The 20,294-nt window shown below is 38.4% G+C and overlaps 2 protein-coding genes across 10 annotated transcripts in view; both read right to left on the bottom strand.

Moving 5' to 3' along the window:
- The window catches only part of osbpl3b (oxysterol binding protein-like 3b), a 36,920-nt gene extending 29,416 nt beyond the window's left edge, over positions 1-7,504 (bottom strand). For 2 of the 8 annotated variants that reach the window (XM_088084174.1, XM_088084173.1), the window contains exon 1: positions 7,304-7,503. The gene's annotated coding sequence lies outside the window, so the exon portion shown is untranslated. Of the gene's footprint in view, positions 1-7,303 lie in introns of all 8 variants that reach the window. The other 6 variants (XM_042489205.2, XM_088084176.1, XM_088084175.1 and 3 more) reach the window with 4 other exon arrangements.
- spmip4 (sperm microtubule inner protein 4) overlaps positions 7,309-20,294 on the bottom strand; it is a 67,344-nt gene continuing 54,358 nt past the window's right edge. The window contains exons 5-16 of one of the 2 annotated variants that reach the window (XM_088084177.1): positions 19,883-19,937; positions 15,606-15,668; positions 15,464-15,516; positions 15,058-15,194; positions 13,810-13,907; positions 13,652-13,723; positions 13,543-13,572; positions 13,241-13,431; positions 13,068-13,156; positions 12,790-12,964; positions 11,087-11,175; positions 7,309-11,001 (exon numbers count right to left, since the gene is read on the bottom strand). In XM_088084177.1, the coding sequence (XP_087940303.1) occupies positions 10,087-11,001; positions 11,087-11,175; positions 12,790-12,964; positions 13,068-13,156; positions 13,241-13,431; positions 13,543-13,572; positions 13,652-13,723; positions 13,810-13,892 (1,644 nt within the window). In that variant the 5' untranslated portion in view covers positions 13,893-13,907; positions 15,058-15,194; positions 15,464-15,516; positions 15,606-15,668; positions 19,883-19,937 and the 3' untranslated portion in view covers positions 7,309-10,086. Of the gene's footprint in view, positions 11,002-11,086; positions 11,176-12,789; positions 12,965-13,067; positions 13,157-13,240; positions 13,432-13,542; positions 13,573-13,651; positions 13,724-13,809; positions 13,908-15,057; positions 15,195-15,463; positions 15,517-15,605; positions 15,669-18,438; positions 18,513-19,882; positions 19,938-20,294 lie in introns of those variants that run through there. The other variant, XM_088084178.1, reaches the window with a different exon arrangement.

The raw sequence follows: 20,294 nt of genomic DNA, 5'->3' as shown, positions 1-20,294 counted from the left end.
CCAAAGGAGACACACTGGACTCTCATTTGCTGCGTCTAAAAGTTACCACTTCAGTATTAGTAATTGTATTACATTTGTGCATTACCCTGCTGGGATGATGCCACTTAGTCTTTGTTATTTCATTATGTGAAATGCAGAGCAACTCTCTTTTGAGAGGGGAAGAGAAATCGTGACATTAAAGGAGCAAAGGATAGGGTGGGATCAGAAATAAGCAGAAAACAATATTCTCTGGTTACCACTTTGGCCATAATGAAATAATTTGTGACACAGAGTGCTGTTTATTTCATATGTCAATATACCTGCTTTTCATTGTTTCATATTTCTTTACTTTCTTTACTTTACTTTGTCATACTTTGTTGGGGAAAAGAAATAAACTTGATAAAACGCAAAAGATTTTGTGTCATATTTAAAAGTCCAGTGTAAGAATTTATTGACATCCAGTGGTGAGGTTGCAGAACTGAAACTTCTTCCGTTTGCCAAGAGTGTAGGAGAACTAGCAGGCTGGCAACTGGCAGCCAACATGAAAACACAAAAATTCGAATGGCCTAGTCTAGAGCTAGTGTTTGATTTGTCTGTTCTAAGCTAATGTCCAAAACATGTGGTGCACTGTGTGGATGTATTAGGAGACCTGGATATTCCTATGAAAGTTGCTCAGTGGTGCATGAGACCAAAATCATTCAGCTGCACAAAAAAAAAAGTATCCAGTGACTTATAGACATTTCCCGATGAAAAATTATTTTGTGGGATTTTATCATATATGTTTTCATATATGTTTTCAAAGATGGTGCCTTTTCATATCAAACTAAGTCTGAAAAGGAGCGTGAGCTCAAAATGTCACTTGTGGATATGAGTTAATTGCACTTAAGGGAGCTACAGTGTGCCATTTTTTTCGTGTTGTTGACTGTTATTCTTTTGTTCAGCACCTGCCTTACATGGTTTTTGGATGTGTGCAACTACTATGCTTTTCAGAAAGTCTTTTTGGGCCCAATGGTATCACATAATACACTCAGGGCTGTAATTCCACTATTTGGCCACTACTAAAATTGGCTTCAAAGCCCAGCGCACTTCCTGGGGGCATGCCCTGTTTATATGCAGCCTACATATAATCAGCTCACTCTAAGGTAACCAAAACACAATAATTCTTGGTTTCAGGTGACTTTACACCAATAATAGCATAGTTACGAATACTATATATCATTTCTACTGGCTGTAGCTCCATATTTATCCCATAGACATGAGAGTGGCAAGCATCAATGTTCTCATGTAACTGTCTGCAAGAAGACTATTAAGTGTATTTCTCAAAACATCATATTACAGCATTAAAATTTAAGGTATTTCAAACTTACTAACATTCAACTTTGAGTTTTTATTTTCAGAAACTTTGCTGGAGCACTTGAAAATGAGTCATAATGCACACTGAATACTTCACTGAATGAACATGCAAACTCATTTCTTTAAATGCAGATGTTTGAGCACTCTCTTCATGCTCTCATCAATGGTGTCTCACTCTTAGTATGCAATCTTCATGAAATGAGGATGACACCATCAACAACAGTATCTGGGCTCTGATTGGGGACCACTTAAGAGAGGAAGACAGGCAATCAAAATCTGAATGCATTGTTGTGTCATTCAAATCTAATGTGATGATAAGGTCCTTCATCAGCTGATGAGCAGGAGTGTCCCTGCTGTCTGAGTCAGAGTTTTACACGTTTAAGTTTGAAGAGTTATCCTGGTGAGCAGAACACTTTGCAAGTGCAATTGCAGTCCTGAAAGTCTCTCCTTTCTCTCTTGTGAAAGATTGTCACTGTTATCAGGCGCAGTACCATCTCCGAACATTACTTCTGTTCTGCCCTATCTCCTTCCCCAAAAAGATCTGAAAAGTGTAGCTGGGAGCAAGGCAAAGTACTCTTCTGAAATCCATCTGCAGAACCAGGGCACTGCTGAGTCGATATGATTTTCTTTCTTAAAAAATAGTCAGCAATATCACAGGTCAGCATGGCAGTATCCAGCAAGCCATTAGCCCAGATAATTGACACAGAGACAAAACTGGCTTCATCCCAGCACGAGATCTATTATTTATTACATCTCTCGACCAAGCACGTTTGCCAACCCAAGTCTGCGTGTAGCCTACTGCCACACCTTCTCTGAAAGAGACACACAGATGGCAACATATGCCTCCGATCTGCTTAAGGCATCGTGGTAAAAGGTTGCCATGGCCAGAAGGACCCACTCCAAAAACCGGGCTCATGCTGCTACACTTAAAGCGCACACGTCTGTCTTCACTCTCAGCGATCTTACATTTTTATCGGGATGAAATGGAATGTGAAGCCTTCTCTACTCATCATATTCACCCCTGGAGAAAATGCTTGCAGAGTTATGATTGTAATAATGAGGAAGAGACAGATAGAGTCCCTCCTTAAGAACTTCCTGCAGCATAAGACGTCTTTTCATTCATGCCTTCTACTCTCTGACATGCAGGCTTTAAATCATGCACTCTCACAAACGCATCCTGTTAATCAACCACATCCTTGATGCGCTCCCTCCCTCAAACATCCTCATCCACCCTCTCTCTCTAAATCTAGTTCTTTCTCATGCCTGCGAGTGAGGCAGAGGGCCTCTCCTTTGTTTTTTTCACAGTGTGAGTGAGCCTGACAGCCTCATAACTCAACACCAGCTCATTAGGACGCACAATGTTGTCACAGCTTAGCTCACTGACAAAAGGATGGGGAAAAAGGTAAATGTGCTCTACTCTACATCACGCGCAACAACCTGCGTGACAGAGCGATCCAGCTGTTGCTTTTCGAAATTAAAGATTACACTGCTTATCACCCACCCAACCACTGCTCTTACCAGGATACATCAGCAGCATCTTTACCTCAATCATCACGATAATTCAGAGGTGTTGACCCAGAGGAGACGATGATGACATTGACAGGGTCCTTGTCATTTTAAGCATGCCAATCCTTCCTCATAACAATGGGGAAAGATAGGCCTAAAAACAAGATATCACAAAAACTGGAAAGAACATCTGCACTGCCATAAGCAATCTCTAAGTCCTTCGAGTGCAGATATATTTAGACGTGGCATCGTCTTCCATTACCTTCCATTTATGGACAGACAGAGATAAACTGTCCGACTGAGAAGAGTACCACATCTTGAGAGATTTACTTCATACCTAAACTGTGGAGTGGAGTATGGGTGAAATCACAGCATGACTCTCTGCCTGTCACAGTTTATCATAGAGGATAGAGTGTCACAGCAACAAAAAGTGACTCAAACTATGGCTGACAAGCTTGTGTTTTAGTGGTTTGACTGCATGTGTATTTTTGAGGGCAACATTTGCACGGTGTGTTTTTAAAATGTAGTGTCATGTCCTCAAATCTTTAAAGCTGGCCTGATCTCATTTACTGTTAAGTAGAAGAAACGTATAACCCCAGAGTGACATTTTCACTAGATGATAACAACAACAACACCACTTATTTTTGGGTTGACTTTATTGACTGAATCATCATGAACATTGTGGTTCTTAAAGTTTTTAATTATTTTTTCTTTATACTAATGCAGATGCAATGAAGTGATGAAAGCAGTCACTGTATACCAACAAGGCTAAAAGTCTACAGTCATGCTAGCCGCTCTGCGAGGCTGTCCCTAGGCACAGTGGCGCCTTAAACCATATGCTGCTTTAATGAGCATGCTAACACACTCACAGTGACAGTGTTAACAGGTTGTATTTACAAGGTTCAACATCTTAGTTTATCCTGTTAGCATGCTAATGTTTACTATTTAGCACTAACACAAAGGTTCATCTCATGGCAATCTACCCAGCAGCTGTTGAGTTGTCTGGATCAAAGTGGTGTATTGACTGACAGACAGATATTAATCATCCTGGGAGCCATGCCTCTTGAATGACTTACAATGCTAGATAACCCTCAGAAAACAGCACTGGATATCTATCAAATGCTGCATGAAATGTTCACAGTCTACAAAAGTGATGCTCAACTTTCGGCTCCATTGGCCATATAGGGTACTTGGTGGCCTGCACAATGAAAATATATTTTTTCCACACGAAAATGTATTTGTTATACTTTGGTGAATACATAAATAATAAAAATATAGCTTTGAACACTTTAAAAAGCACTTTATGGTGACATCTAAAATCCTAGAAACACCCCTGCGTACACCTGAGTTGTGCTGCAACTGGTTTTGCCTTTTGGCAAAGATGAGTGAGGACAGCAAATGTAGAAAAGTGGAAAACAGGCATTTCATTTACAATACATGATGATAAATATCATTCCTGTTTGTTTATCAGCTGGCCCCTGGCCTCCTGTCATTCAGCAAAAGTGGCCCCTGAGCATGGCAAACTGAGTATTCTGGTCTAGAATCTCTGACCCCAGATGTATGAGGTGCTGACCTGGGATGTGATGTGTTGGGTGAACCAATTAGACACCTGGACTGTTTCTGGACTGACTTGTATTTTGTGGTGCACAACATTATTATATATAAATGTTCTAGTTTTAAATCACTTCAGATGAAACTGTCTCTCTCTGTGAAATATGATACTGCCACTGTTGTGTCAACAAGCGGAGGTTGAATTTAGTTGATCCTTTGCAGACTGAAACAAACTGTTGTTGGCAGAATTTGAACAGAGGTAGCTCTGGTCACAATCTGACAATGATGGTCGACAAGTGGCTGTCAGGAACATCGATAATTTAAAAAAATACATTTAATAGTTTTCAAAACAAAGTAATAGCAATCACAGTCTTTACAAATGTATACAACTATTATTAGGTATTAGGTATTAGGTATTAGCTGAGAGGATTTATGTAGTGTAAAAAAATGACATTTGCAAGTCAATACTGGCTCACCACTGACCCTTTGTCCAAATGTAAAAATGAGTGAAGATAAATTGAAAATATTACTCAGAGCTGCCATCGTGTAAGTTGGTGAACATTTTGAATAATTCAGCCAAACCAAGCGAATGATCAAGGCCGTATGGACGGGTTCGGGCATCTGTTATTGTTTTAGTTAAAAGTATCTGCCAGTGCTGCCTTTGTTAAAATTTCATGTTGATATCTGATCTGAAATCTAAGAGAGTTGTGAAAACAGCTTCCTTCAGCCTCTCTGATGCCTGGAGGAGGCTGGAGACAAGAGCAGCAACCTGCCATTAAAAAAACATGTCGCTAATGAGATGGTCCAAATCACTCTGACTGCAAAACAACCAGACAGATGAAATTATGTAATATCAGGACACTGATTATGTTATTTATTCACTAAAAGTGAAACTCTAATGTTTTTGTTATTTCATGCTTTTAGTTCTTGAGATATTAAACTATATGGAACAAACTGCTCTCAACAAAAACTGCCTAAGTAAAATGTAAGAAAGAGCAAACATGGTTCATAACTTTATCTGTGGTCTAAAACCACATCTACCTGTTTACATGCGAAACCGCATGAATTATTTATAGAGGCCTAACCACCTACGCAAGAAGTGGCAACACCTGCCACACGCACGATATGCTGCTCACAGCAGCTGCTCTGCTACTTCTATTTATCCACTTCCTGCATTATTTACTTGTTGTTTAAAAAGAATATTTTTTCTTTTGCTGCACAGGTCACTACAAAAACTTTAACTGAATAAATTATTGGTAGTGCACCTTTATTCAAAGATTCAGCTCAGCACTGGGGGAAAGCTGAAATTATCATAGAGGTGACCTCATGAAATGCTCCACTGCTGTTTTAAATATATGTCTTGCACAAAGACGTTTTTTTTTTTTTTACTTTCGTGCTGCTGCATTCCACAGATTCTATTGATTCCTCTCCGTCAGAGTCTCCCTGCGTTTGACTGCAATTACTGACCTGGGTGTGATAGGAACGAAAAACCCCAGGAGCCGTAAAAATAACATACTGGGCAACAAACAATCCTTTGAGCCTAGTAATCATAGCTGACACAGTAGAAAAAGAGAGGTCGTCCATATGCTGAAATTGACCAAGTATTAATTAAGGGACAAAGGCTCCACTGTTTGTGATTTGTCCTTCACCTGTTTATAAATATGAGGCAGAATTTGCAGCATCCTCTTTACTCCAATCCATGCCACGTCAGATATTTTTACAGAAACTCTCAGTGGCCCCTCTTGAGCCCCATACATGTTCCAACACACACAAGCACTCTCTGAAAAGCCTCCTGTGTTGCACTGTTGACACAACACTCAACAGAGCCAAGAAAATCCTGTTAGTCCTAAAATTATACTGTAGCTACTCCACAAATGCACCACAGTACCAAACAAAACAGCTTTGACTAAACCGATCTTTTTAGTATTATCAGACATTTGACAACAAAGTTTTGGAATAAAGCCCATATTCAGCATGATAATCACTAGGGTGGATTTACACTGAATTGTAATTATCAGGGTGTGGGCTGATAGATGGCATACATATTCTCTCACGTCTGCCATGTTCTTAGTGACAAATATACTGTGAAATCCTCCATATTTATGTTTTTGCCCCAAATACTGTCTAGCAGTGGTGAAGTGGCAGTTGAGGTGGGTGTACCACTAGGTAGACCAATGTTACTGAGGAGGATGTGGGTGTACTCTCCTATATATTCTAACTATTTTCGGCTGATCAGTGGGTATACTGTGGTGGGTATACCCCATATACCTGTGTGTACCCTCCACTACATCACTGCTGTCTAGTGAGTGAGCTGCTGAGCTTAAGCTCTGATTAAATCTGAAAATGGATCCTATCTGCACTCACTGTCACACCTACATCCACTTTCACTCAGCATTAGAGATGCAGCCACTCATACACGAGGGCACATTATTCATACTTCTGGCTTGCGACTGGGTTAGCTTGCTACTGTTGTGCTGTGTATTGATTCATCTGGAAACTAGTGGACTTATCCTCCACAACTTGTCTTTACTTGTCTAGAAAAAGAGGAATAGGTGCTCGGAGTTACCATGGAGACAACAAGAATCTATTGGTGTTTGTTGTATGAATCACATGTTGTGATCACAACAGGAAAATTGGGAGAGATTGACTGATTGGAGAACCCAACAAGAGAGCTTAACTCGGTGCCTGATGTAGTTTACTGTGGGCTGTTTTCACTTTGAAGCTTTTACAAGAGCGCTCTGAATTTTTTAAGGCCTAGCTGTTTGAGAAATGTCTGATGCTGCCTCAAAGAGCAAGAAAACAAACACTGCAATCAACTTTTAAATGACTTATTCGACTGACATAATTTGACAAAAAGGATACAGCAAAAGGAAACTGAATTTCACTTATCAAAGAGAAAAAAAAACGCACTCACCTTGACAGAGTTACAGACTTGAATTTCAGGTGATGAGGACAGAGTTACTTGAGATATTCGGTTTATCTCACCCAAAATAGAGATAACACGGCCAAAGAAGAGATACTCAAACTACAGCCTCAAACACACAGCCTGCCGTCTCCACACTAGCATGTACACACATGCACCGTCCAGCCCCACTCTGAGAAGCATCAATTTCTCCACCGCTGTATGTAGGAGGCCAGGGGCGCGTGACTGACTGAAGCCTGCTCCAATTAAAATGTAGGACAGAGCCCTGCGTCACTTTACAGGGGGCGGGGTTTGTGTCATTGACAGCATCGCCTATTTCCGTGACGTATTGCAGAGGACCCCAAAAGGACAACACACGGTCAAACTCATCACTTCGCAAGTGAGTCATTTAATTGTGTGTGTGTGTGTGTGTGTGTGTGTGTGTGTGTGTGTTTGAATTTTTGATTAAATGCAGTTGTATTTACGTTCCAGGACTAACTTGCAGATAAGTAGCGCAATTACTGTTTTCAGGTTTTGCAAACGGAATGAGATAGTAGGAATGGTGTAAAACTCATAAAAATGACATGATAACTATTATCAGAAAAAAGGAAAATGAAGTCAGAATGATAAATGGCAGAACTTGATATCAATATTGATAATATACCGCCACCTGCTGGACATAGTGCTGAATCACAGCTTTTTAGTCGTGCTGATGACATAAGAAATATTAAATTTTTAAAAAGCATCTTTGTTTTACATTCTAATTTTAAAAAAAAAGAAAAATAATTTGCATATCCCTAGTGAATGAAGCATGAAATGCTATGACTTAAGATGTGATATAAGTGCAGGTTTTGTTGTGCATGCACAATGGCAAAAAAATAAATAAACAAACAAAAGCAACAATTACAACAACGCCAATCATTTCATGGTTAGGAACAGCTTTACAACATGTCTACAATATTAAGGAAGAAAACTGTGCTGGTTCATTTTGCTGTGAGAGCCATTATCATAGTTTTTTTTTTTCTGAAAGTCTGAATGAGGCTGTTATATCACACAAGACTGCGAGCTGTTGCTCAAGGACTTTCTATCACAAAAAGAAACCTTTCACTCAGAGTCCTGACTGCTACAGATTATGCGTGAGAAAGGCATTTTTCCTTTCACAGTGGCAAGCTGGAAGGTTACTGCAGCACCGACGACACACAGAGGTTGGTTCAATAACTCAGCCAACACAATGCTCTGTGGTGAACTCTGTGTGACATTTGGGAGGGGGAAAAATCATCTTCATACAAGTTTTCTCTTCTGTAAAATTAGAAAGGTTGCAGTAAAGACCAAACTATTAATCTGTCCAGCATTATGAATTTACAGCCGCTGAATATTCTCTCTGTGTGGACTGTGCAGGCAGGCTGAGCTCAGAAGTGAGCTTTGAAGGCTGTTCCTTTTATTTCACCCTTGCAATCAGCCGTGGCTTATGGGAGCCTTATATAAGACCATTATTCTATAATACATCCGCTCTAATGAATATTGCAAATTAAATGCTCAGAAGAAAAGAGCCAATTGACAATGGGCTGCAAATTGACTGTTTACTACAAAATATTGCGAAAGTACTGCGTTAAATAAACAACCTGGAAGGCTGCTGGAACACAAATATTTTGTATTTATTGTGAGCATATGAGAAATTGGAAAGCCTTCATTGTCACTCTGTTTCTGTGCCAATCAGTTTCCATTATGAATATTATAAAAGAATATTATAGACATAATAACTGAATCTTAGAAGCAATTGAACATGTTATCCAGAACCGTAACCATTTACATAATGATGAAACTGAAACACCTTTGAATTGTTTGCACTCAAATATTTTACTTTTACTGCCATTTAAAAGAATGTAAGTGTTTAAACTTTTGTGGGTCTCTTCTATGATTTTTGTTTTTGTTTTACTTGTCTCTCTCTATTTTCTTTTTTAACAAATTCTTTTAGAAACTTAAATGTCCATAATCAAGTTTCTCAAATTCTAATTTAGAAATTAAAAATAAGCCAAATTCATGTTGAAAAATTCAAACTTGAACATCAGAAGTCTGATTGATTCCTGTGAATTTGACCAATCTAGTTAGACTAACTGCATTTTTGACCTTTTTTTTTTTATCAGAACAAGCAATGAACTAGCAACTGTGCAATCCTTTAAATATTAGACACTTGAAGTTTCTACCTGAGACGTATTACAATTTAAATTCTAAACCTTGAAATCTAATTTTTAAACATCACCATTTTAGATTATCTTCTGGAAATTCAGAGCACACAAAGTCAGACAAATAATTTTTAAAGTAAAATAATTCAATACTATAAACTCTGTGGTAATAAAAGTGGAAATAGAAAAATGTTTTGCTTTAACTTCTGAAGTAAATATTGATTGTACAGTGTAATGGCTACAGAATAACTACATCATCAGCATTTAGACTGGTTCCTAATAAGCATCACTTTCACTATGCAATCCTAAAAACAATGTCTGTTTCAACTTTAAAGTCTGACTTTAAAGTATTCAGTTTAAGTTTGAGGTATATTCTTGCTTCTAAGATTCAAATCATTATGACTATTATCTATAATGGGGCGGCTGTGACTCAGGCGTTAGAGTGGGTTGTCCACTAATGGTCCACTAAGTGCATGTGAATGTTTTCATTTGAGTAGCAGGTGGCACCTTGTACTGGTAGCCTCGGCCACTATGTGTGTGAATGGGTGAATGTTGCACATAGTGTAAAAGGGCTATGAGAGATGCTATACCAGTGCAAGTCCATTGATTAGGTTATCCATGCAGGTAGTAATTGTTTATGCCATAGAAGTTGTGTTTTTTCCCGGTGACTACATTATCCCTGAGGTTCACAGCAGCATGTGTGATGGAGCTGTTAAAGTCGTGATGAGCCTTTGACTTACTGAATGAATTTTGAATGTCTCGGAGGCAAAGAGCTGCGTGTTCTCCACCCACAGTCGCAACTCTGTCCCCTGAGGGAAGGCCAGGCAGGACAGGGGGCCTCGGCAGAATGCAGGGGTTACAGATACTGTGTGGCAGCTCTCTGCTCTTTGCCAGTTTCTCCTGCTCTGAAGTGGCCCTTGATGATAACTCAGCATGTGATTCACTACCTGCCAGGTCTTTGGCCATGGCTGACTGACTAATGCTAGATAGATTTCTTCCAGCATTAAAATACTCCTTTTTGCTCCTTGGTTCATCCTTTACGCACAGGCTTTTCTCCCTGTTGACCTCCATCTCTTCCTGGGAAAGTGGGTAGTTGTTCACGTCCAGGGGTCGCTCTGTGGTAGCGTTAGCCTCTTGGCTGCTCTGTGACATAGATGCTTGCATCGAACTTACATTAAAATGGACTCGGCAGTTTTCTCTCTTCCTGCCCCCATATGCAGAGCTTTTGCTCTCAGTTTGTTGTTTGTGTAAGACCTCCTGGGACAGCTCAGCGCTCTGTGCCTCTGTGGAGCCAGAGCTATACTTTGATAGACTATGACCTCTTTGGTTTGGATATGGTGCCTTATTACTTCGAGCTGTGATCTCTTGTGGCCTGTGTTGGTTCATAGTAGCTGAAGCAGTACCTTGGTCTGGAGCTATAGAGAGATTTGGGAGTTCAGTAGCAGCAGGACAGCAGGTGCTCCCCTGTCTTCTTCTGCATCCTCCTCTGGGTTTAGAGGGAACAAACACAGGAAAGGACTTCTCACTCTGTAGGCAAAGGAATTTAACAGGATTAGTGTTGCACACTGTAAATGTTGCTGTAAAAAAGGTACAATGTTTTCATGGATTTTACCAGTGGTGCAGTGCATGAATTTGCCCCAGGAATGTCGCTGATTTTTTCCTTAAAGTTATCTATCTTAAGAGGATTCGCTGGACCTGATCCTAAAAAAAAAATTTAAAAACCAAATAAAGAATAAATGATTTTTGATGTTAGAATTATGGCTATCCTGAATTATTACTTTGCAATGTAGCACACACAGGTTCACATCATTACTAATAACAAAATGTGGCTTTTGTTCTTATACATGCTTTTTCAGCTTCCTGATGAGGGACTATACAAAAAAATCATTGGGGATGAGAGAAAAGAGAAAAAGAGGGTCATTTTTTGGCCAATGAATGGTAGTCTAATTTTTTTTTTTTGACAGAGCAGGGGATGGATTAAATTTCATTTCAGTCTTCAACTGCAATAAGGACGACTTGCATGTTAGTTATGGTTCATCAAGATTTCCTTCACCATTTGAAGAGAACAATAGTCCTGTTTCTAAATCTAAAGCTTCTGGGGCGCCTGGTGGCTCAGTGGATAGAGCGGCACCCCACATACAGAGGTTGTTTCCTGTCCGCAGCGGCCACAGGTTCGATTCTGGCCTCAGCCCTTTGCTGTATGTCGCCCCCTCTCTCTCTCCCCCGTCACGCTTAAACTGTCCTGTCCATTAAAGGCAAAAAAGCCCCAAAAATAACCTTAAATCTAAAGCTTCTTTCACATATAGTTCCGGACTATTACTTGGATAACCTCACAGGCACCGCTAGTGATTTTCAGTATTCACACGTGCACTACATTCAATAACATTTCCATCTTGTGCCTTTTCATTCATGCCGTGGCAATGATGGAAACAATGGGGCTAGGAACTGTTTCTCACATGACAATACTGCAACACTCATGGATGCAAACTGCCATAAAACTCAACAGAAGAAGAAAAAGATGGAGGGCAAGGCCGGATGTACACATACACGATGGAAGGCATCTTTTATATTTTCAGGAACATCATGGGTGAGGTGCTGTTTTTGTCCAGTGCTAATGCTCTTGCAATGCATTGAATATTCAACAAGTTTGCAAGACAAGTAATGATTTACAACCAAAGCTAAACCAAAAACAAGTTTAAGATTCAATATGTCATCAGTGGAGTCTTGTGATTAGTTTGCTCGCTCCATGTGAAAGCATCTTTTTATCAGATGGACATAGCCCTTTACATGCCTGTCACTGCAGAGTGACTATGTTCTTTCACAACACAGCTGTACTGGCATTTTCCCTGAAATATTATCACAGCCCCTTTTACACATGCACTGCAAAGCTGGAATTATCTTGACATTACCTGGAGGTAATGCAGATACTCACTACTACTGCAGCACTACTCAGATGCCGCCCCTCACCTCACTCACACAATGGACTATTTTCATTAGGTGAGAACACATCTGAAATGGACAATCCCCTCTTGTGTGCTAAAAGTGTGAAAGGAAAACTCTGGACAGTTTCTGGATCTGATTCTCCGGACGTTGTTCGGAGTTCATGAGAAAACAGCTCATATCTTGAGACAGGAAATTGGCAGTACAGATTTCTGTGAATACTGATCCCGGCTCCCACTCACACATGACCCCATGCAGGAAACTTTCTTGAACATTTTAGGGATATACTGCATCTGTGAAGATTCAGGTCAACACCTTATCCCTATAACTTTTGTACAGTCCCTAACATATTAGTTTATTTTTAGGCTACTTTACCTGTGTGGTGCATTTGGTAGGAGGTGATCCAGAGTGACCTTTCCAAATTTTTCAGCATGTTGCTAGTCCGTTCAGATAACGACAAATCCCAGTCACGAAGTTTAGGGTTGGGCAGCACTGTCTTTGGAGGAGTGGGGTAGAAAACTTGGTTGTCTCCCTTCAGTGGCTTTGTATGCTGGAGGAAGAACATTTGTGAATTTAGAAAATGATCAGATCAATTGTGATTTGATGCATTGGATAACCTTAATGGTAATGTGAAGCCATATTTCATTACTTACATCCAAGAAGCCGTGTTCTCCAGTCCACATAACAGCTTTCTTCCTGGTTTTCATGGGTGTCCTCAAGACCTCATGTCTGTATGGACTACCTGCACATGGAGATGAAGCCATCTGAAACCTCTCTGAAAACCTCTATTTTATTGTCTCCTTCACTATAATATCTATAATCTCACCTATAGTTTTGCTCAGCAGAGTGACGTCCGGCGCACTATAAGGGATGAGCTGGTTGAAGTAAGTTTGAGAGGCAGCTCTGACTCCTGTTTCAGGATCATCTGGGGAGCAGAAGGATGGGAACATCGCAAACTTGGAGATGTGAGACGCATAGGGATGCTCTTTTGGAGTTGCAGTCTTTATCATTTTCTCCCTGTTAGAGGTGCCAGGAAATGAAATGAAGAAGATAATTAAAGTAAATTTGAGTCACAAGAAACCATAAAAACAGGTGTTTAAATCAGTCTAACAATCAGAAAGTACTCACGCCATATTTATATCAGTTGGTTTTGGTATGCTGAGAAAAGAGACAGAATTGTGAATGTTGTCATTCACATTAATAATGACTATATCAAAGATTATCAATGGCTACTCACAGCTGGTCATTGAGACGAACTTTACTTTTTTGCCTGCTTGTATTGTTGTGATAGTGTTGACTGCTGATGTGCCTGTTAAGGTAAAACAGAAATCTATTATTAGGCTACATTTGATGTATTACATTTATTATTTCTTTGCAGAATGTTTTTACACTCACCCAGATATGACGGCTGCTCCATAACCTAAATGTCCATTTAAATGAGGAGGGATGTCGTGCTTCAGTGAGGACTTGGGCTCCATCTGGCTGCTGGAGCTCTGAGTCAGAACAGAGGAGCGTGAAGGCAGGGTGATATAGGGAGGGAGTAGTGAATAAGGCTAAATCTGTGGTCAAAACTGCCAATCAGTGTTAGGCTTTTTTAAATGAATAAATGTAATTCACAGCAACATATCATGAATGTTATATCTGCTGGATTGTCTGAATTAAAGGTCTTTTATGCTTTTCAAACCATCCTGAGTGCCTGGACCTGGTTCTTTTACACCACAGTGTTTTGGTTAAAATTCCTCCCCTTTTTTAAAAATGTTTATGATACTTACACGTTTTGTTCAGCAAAATTATCTTCACAAATTAATACCAAAACAGGATTTTTAAAGTATTAATGTAATCGCCAGAAATGAAAAGCTATTGTTAGGCTACTAGGAACTACACTATGTTCACATTGCCACAGCTACAAGGCTGCAAAGTTGTGTTCACATGGCTAGATATGATGACTTTCTGTAATCTAATTTAGCCACTTGTTAGCAACGGCCTTTTTTAAGACACATAAAAGCTTCAGAGTTTGAGAGTGGGGTATTTAATGACATATTTTATAGCGTAGAACAAAACTCAAAAGTCTTTTACGCTTGTGTTAACCACAGACCTTATTTAAGTTTTCTAGCCAAAAACCCATCCAAAAGATCCACTGACCTTATGACAAGAGAACCAGAAGCGCAGAAATAATAATTCAGTTGCAGGTTTTGGGACTCACTGGGGTTGTCTATAGACAAATATTGTATTTACTGCCTATTTAAAGATAGTGTTGCTGCTAATAGGTCCCACTTTAAGCTTTCTATGCTTAAACTAACAATACACAGGTTGGTTCAGTGTTTGGTTTGTGTGTTTTGGGCTACTGTAGAAACAACAAGGCGTATTCCAGGGAAGAGGGCCCGCTACATATGTATATATAAAAGGCTCATTGTAAGGTAAGGAAAACACAACGGTCCTAATTTTCAGGTGATTTTAAACAAATGAAAACATAGTTAATAATATTACATATAATTTCTCCCAATATATCCCCCTGAATCCTACTAACTAGTGCTGTAAATCAACCTGTTTTAACTGTTACAAGATTTGTGACACATCAGTGAATCACAAAAACAACACTGTCATATTCACTCACCTAGGCAGTGGTAACAAGGAAATCAGTACCTTTTGTGAATGGCAGAAAAGTGGAAGCGGTCTTTTTTATTCTCCTGGTGTAAATATGGGAAGCAGCGTTGAAGCTTTCTTCGACACGACAGCACTCCCCCGTCTTCACTAGTGACCAGCGAGGTGGGTTTGGATTCCTGGGACAGACAGAGTGATGGTGTTACAATAAACAATAGGATCAGAGTGAGTGACATCCAATCCAGCCCACAGAACAGTGTGTGTGAGCAGAGGTGTGGTTTAAAAAGCTTTAGCAAGACTGAAAACTGAAACAACATCCCATATTTGGTTTGATAAGACCAGAAAAATTCAAACTTCTGAAAATAATGTTGGTCCCTGTCGTGTCCAGTTGTGACAAAAGTGTGTTCATGATTTGCTGTTATTTCGAACCATGTCAATATTTTCATACCTGGAGGGCAATCACTGCTCCAGATGCCCGTCATTCAGTCATCAAGTGTGGATCTGATAATATTACACATTCACAGTTTGGTGAACTCATACACCTAAGCGTGGGGTGCAATGAAAATTGAGCTGGGTCTGCCTCAGCACACCTGACACCAGATCCAAGCTGTGTGGTGTTTGGTTACAGGAGTCGTGTTTCATTGTCTCCATTCCTATGCAACATAGAAACAGTTATACATTCAGACTGGCAGCCTTTGACAAAGCCACAAAACCTGCTCAAAGAAAGTGTCAGAACAATCTAGGATATGATTTCAGTCTGAAGATCATCATGTTCGTTATGGTGGTCCGTGGTGTTCGCACTCTGCCATGACTGAGCTTGCATGAATAAGACCTTTGCTTCCCACTGAGCAATTTACTGTTGAAAAGACATTTAAGAAATGTCTGTTATATGTCTATTTGTGTTTCGCTGTCTAGATTTATTTGTCTTTCACTGTTTAGATTTCAGTTATTTGAGGTTGGAAAGTGAAAGTTTAGTAGTAATCCAGTCTTAGCCTCGATAAATGAGTAAACAGAATCTGTGTATATGACCAAAAAAAATAAACGTTCAAAATACAAACCGGGGGGTATGCAGTACTTTTGTTAATCATTTACAGGTTTTATTTTAAGATATTTAATGATTATTTTACAATATAGTCTAAAATTGGCCTGTATGTAGCTGATAAATCCCAGTCTATAACAGGACTAAAGCTTGGAGGAGAAATTTAAAGGACGTCTATTGCTTAATGGGTTTAGACCACACATAAAACTAAGTAAACTAAAAGTAAAAAAGGACAAAAAGTAAGCATAATGCAAATAGATTTCAGTGACAGTGTGTTAAGAGAGTTCCCCTAAAACTTCTTATCAGAGGATTTATATAATCCTCAAACTCCATTTTGTCCCTATTAAGGAACCTCACTGTGTCAGCCCCCACTGAGGGAAATAAAAGAGAAACAAAATAATCCCGAACTTTACTAAGAGATCCCAGAAGGCCTGACAGCAGCTGGGAAATATATCGATATTATATCAATGTCATGACACAAGACTGAATATCATCTTAGTTATGAATATTGTAATATCATAAGTGTTGTCGTTTCCTGGTTTTAAAGGCTACATTTCAGTAGAGTGGGGTATTTTTTTTAATTTACCAGACTGTTCTGTTTGTCTTCAACTGTTTATTGATTATATCAACACTGCTGATTATTATTTCTTAAAAATCTCATTGTGTAAATATCTTATGAGAGCAGCAATAATTAGTCCTACATTATCAATATTGAAATATGAAAATAAAAAAGTGAAATATAAAATAATATGGTATTTGATTTTCTCCATGGAGCCAAGCTCTACCCACATGACGAAAGCATGAAAACTTGAAATTAAAAAAAAAAAATTAAATAATGTTATCAAAAAAAAAATAAAAACAATTAAACCATCAGCAATTCTACTTCATCAGGACTGTGAGGGCATGATTTGATCAGACTGTATTCACAGTGACCAAAAAGCAGCTGTCATCAGATTCTGATTTAACTGTTGGTGCACAGAGGTGTGTGAATTCACCATTTCCTAACTGAGCCAGTGAGAAAAGAACAGGAAGAGATACCAAAATCTCTCAAGTGAAATATCCAAAACTTTAGCAGAAAACACTCTGATTATGTGCGATCCTAAATGAGAAGTTGATTGAGAAAACCTGCGTATAAACATCAGTTTTCAGCACACCGCAAAGATTTGCAGTATAATCAATGCAGATTCCTGTCTTTGGACATGACTGCTTTCCGAGCAGCAATGTTTGCCTTGTTTGTTGGCTTTCACAAGACCCATTCTGCATTGTGCTTTTTAATTGGGATTCCCCAAGGACCCTGTCCAAAGTCTCAGCAAAACACCCAAGACCCATCAAGCAGCCTAAGCTTAGTCCAGTAACCAATTACCCGGCTCTGCCCCAGCGGAGCAGCCGCTCTCCGGATTACGTTTCCTTGCTGCTGCATTATAAATGCACCACAGCCTGCTGTGATTTTCCTATAATATTTACTCATTGTGCACATGCAGGTTAATGCTCAACCCCTGCAGGGTTATTCACATCAACAAAAATCTAATCTCGATTTAATCTGTAGCTTTTATAGCTGCATCTTCAATAACCTCTTAAACACTGATGAATTAATTCACCTTTCTGTCTAAACCAAAAATGAAACATTGGTTATTTTCCTCTATATCTTCATCTTTAGAAGTCTTTATCTAAAAATTTCTCTGTGGAAACACTAATATTATTATGGATTATTAATTCTGCTTAGCATTAGGCCCATATATACAGCTATTTATAGCCAAATGCAATCTATGATTAGCACTATTGCCAATAGTATCGGTATTAGTTATCCACACTTTCATTTTTAAACAACAAAATTACTGATGAAGACATTTCAGCATTCTTGTATCTGTATTCATATTCTATTTTTATGTTTAATTTAAGTTTTGCTGTGCTAAACACTTGTTAGTTGATAGGGAACACGGCTGTTTACAGCCCTCCTGTGGCCAAAGTAAGGAACTGCAGCGCATTAAATTAGCTTTGCTAACGTAAACATAATCACGACACGACTTCTGGTAAATACTTCCAAAGTACAGTGACCAAACTGAGGCAATCACACATGACATGAATAGCACTGGAACTATGATGAAAAACAGTGTGTAAGTTATTCTGTAGTGATCTCAATTAAAGAAAACAACTCCAAAGTTCTCTGTGGGAACATTACAAATACTTACACTGACTATCACAGTCAAGTTAGCAATAATGCTAATAGTGTCTGTACTAATAATTAATACTTTGTTATAAACCTTCTTTAAACTGTGAAATTACTGGTGAAGTCATTTGAGCACTAATGTAACTGTATTTATATTTAATTTCGTATTTAATGTAGGTTTTCTGTGCTAAATGCTAGTAGGAAGTTGCAGTTTTACCTGAAGATTACGTGACCACTGCTGTTTACTGCCCTCCTGTGGACAAACTCAGGAACTGCAGCACAGAAATTAGCTAAGTTAACGGCAATACAAACATGGCAGCGTTCAACTACTTCCGGTGAATATTTTCAAAATACGCAGACCAAACTGCAGCAATCAGGCATGACATGAACAAAACAGATATTATAAGAAGATCGTGAAAATTATTCTCCAGTGATCACAATTAGAGTTTTTATCTCAACATTTGTCTATGGGAACAACTCCAATATCAACAGAGATATTGTTTAGCATTACCAATAAAGCTACCCCTGTTCAAGTACAGGCTATGATTAGCTGTAAACATACTGCTAACAGTATCTGTTTTAATCATTAATACTTTGTTGTAAAGATTTTATTTAAAACAACAAAGTTACTGGAGAAGTCATTTTGGCATTCTTGTCCCTGTATTTATATTTCATTTAATTTTTGTTTTGTTGTGTTTAATACTAATTTGAGATGACATTGAACTGCCCTCCTGTGGACAAAGTGGGGAACTGCAGCACACTAATTTTGTTTTACAACTTTTATTTATTTATTTTAAAATTATCAATATTAAGCGTAATTATTAATATTATTTTGCATTATCATTAAAGCTATTTATAGTCAAATTAGTATTAATGCTAATAGGATCTACATTCATAAGTAATAATTAAAATTAAAATTAATTAATTAAAATTAATATTGAAAAATGAGAAGCAATTTTAGCCTTCTTGTACGTGTATTCATATTTCATTTAATATTTAATTTGATTTTGTTTGCTAAATGCTAGTTTGGAGTTGACAAGGAACATGGTAATTTACTGTCCTCCTGTGGACAAAGTGAGGAACTGCGGTACATTATTTTTTTATTTAGTAAATCGTAATTTGCTTTAAACTTTTTAAAAACAGCAAAATAACTGATGAAGACATTTTAGCATTCTTTTCCCTGCATTCGTATTCTATTTTTATGGTTAATTTAAGTTTTGTTGTGCAAAAAACGCTTGTTAGTTGGCAGGGAGTATGGCTTCTTACTGCCCTCCAAAGTGAAAAACTGCAGCACATACAGCGATGTCTGGTAAATACTTTCAAAATATATTGACCAGACTGACGCAATCACACATGACATAAACAGAACAGAAAATAGTGTGAAAAACAATGTGTAAGTTATTCTGCTGTGGTCTCAATTGGAGAAAACAACCCCGCATTTCTCTGTGGGAACATTACAAATACTTACACTGATTATCACTGTCGAGTTAGCAATAATGCTAACAGTAAGTAATAATAATAAGTACTTTGTTTTAAACCATTTTTAAACAGTGAAATCACAAGTGAAGTTATTTAAGCACTACTGTCCCTGTATTTATATTTAATTTCGTATTTAATGTAGGTTTTCTGTGCTAAACGCAAGTAGGAAGTTGAAGTTTTACCTGAAGATTACGTGACCACTGCTGTTTACTGCCCTCCTGTGGACAAACTCTGGAACTGCAGCACAGAAATTAGTTAAGTTAACGGAAATACAAACATGACAGCGTTCAACTACTTCCGGTAAATACTTTCAAAATACGATGACCAAACTGGAGCAATCTGACTTATATTTCAGATTTATAATAGATCCACAAATTAGACATGACAGGAACAAAATAGATATTATTATAAGAAGATCGTGTAAGTCATTCTCCAGTGGTAACAACTGGAGTATTTATCTCAACATTTGTCTATGGGAACAACTCCAATATTAACACAGATTATTCATATTGTTTAGCATTGCCAATAAAGCTATCCCTGTTCAAGTACAGGCTATGATTAGCAGTAAATATACTGCATTTGCGTCCCTCTATT

The sequence above is a fragment of the Plectropomus leopardus genome, chromosome 11 (genome assembly GCF_026936395.1).
Source record: "Plectropomus leopardus strain MGB_pleo_1.0 chromosome 11, ASM2693639v1, whole genome shotgun sequence".
NCBI lineage: Eukaryota > Metazoa > Chordata > Actinopteri > Perciformes > Serranidae > Plectropomus > Plectropomus leopardus.
Note: the sequence above shows the minus strand (reverse complement) of the source record. Positions and strands in the feature narration are given on the sequence as shown.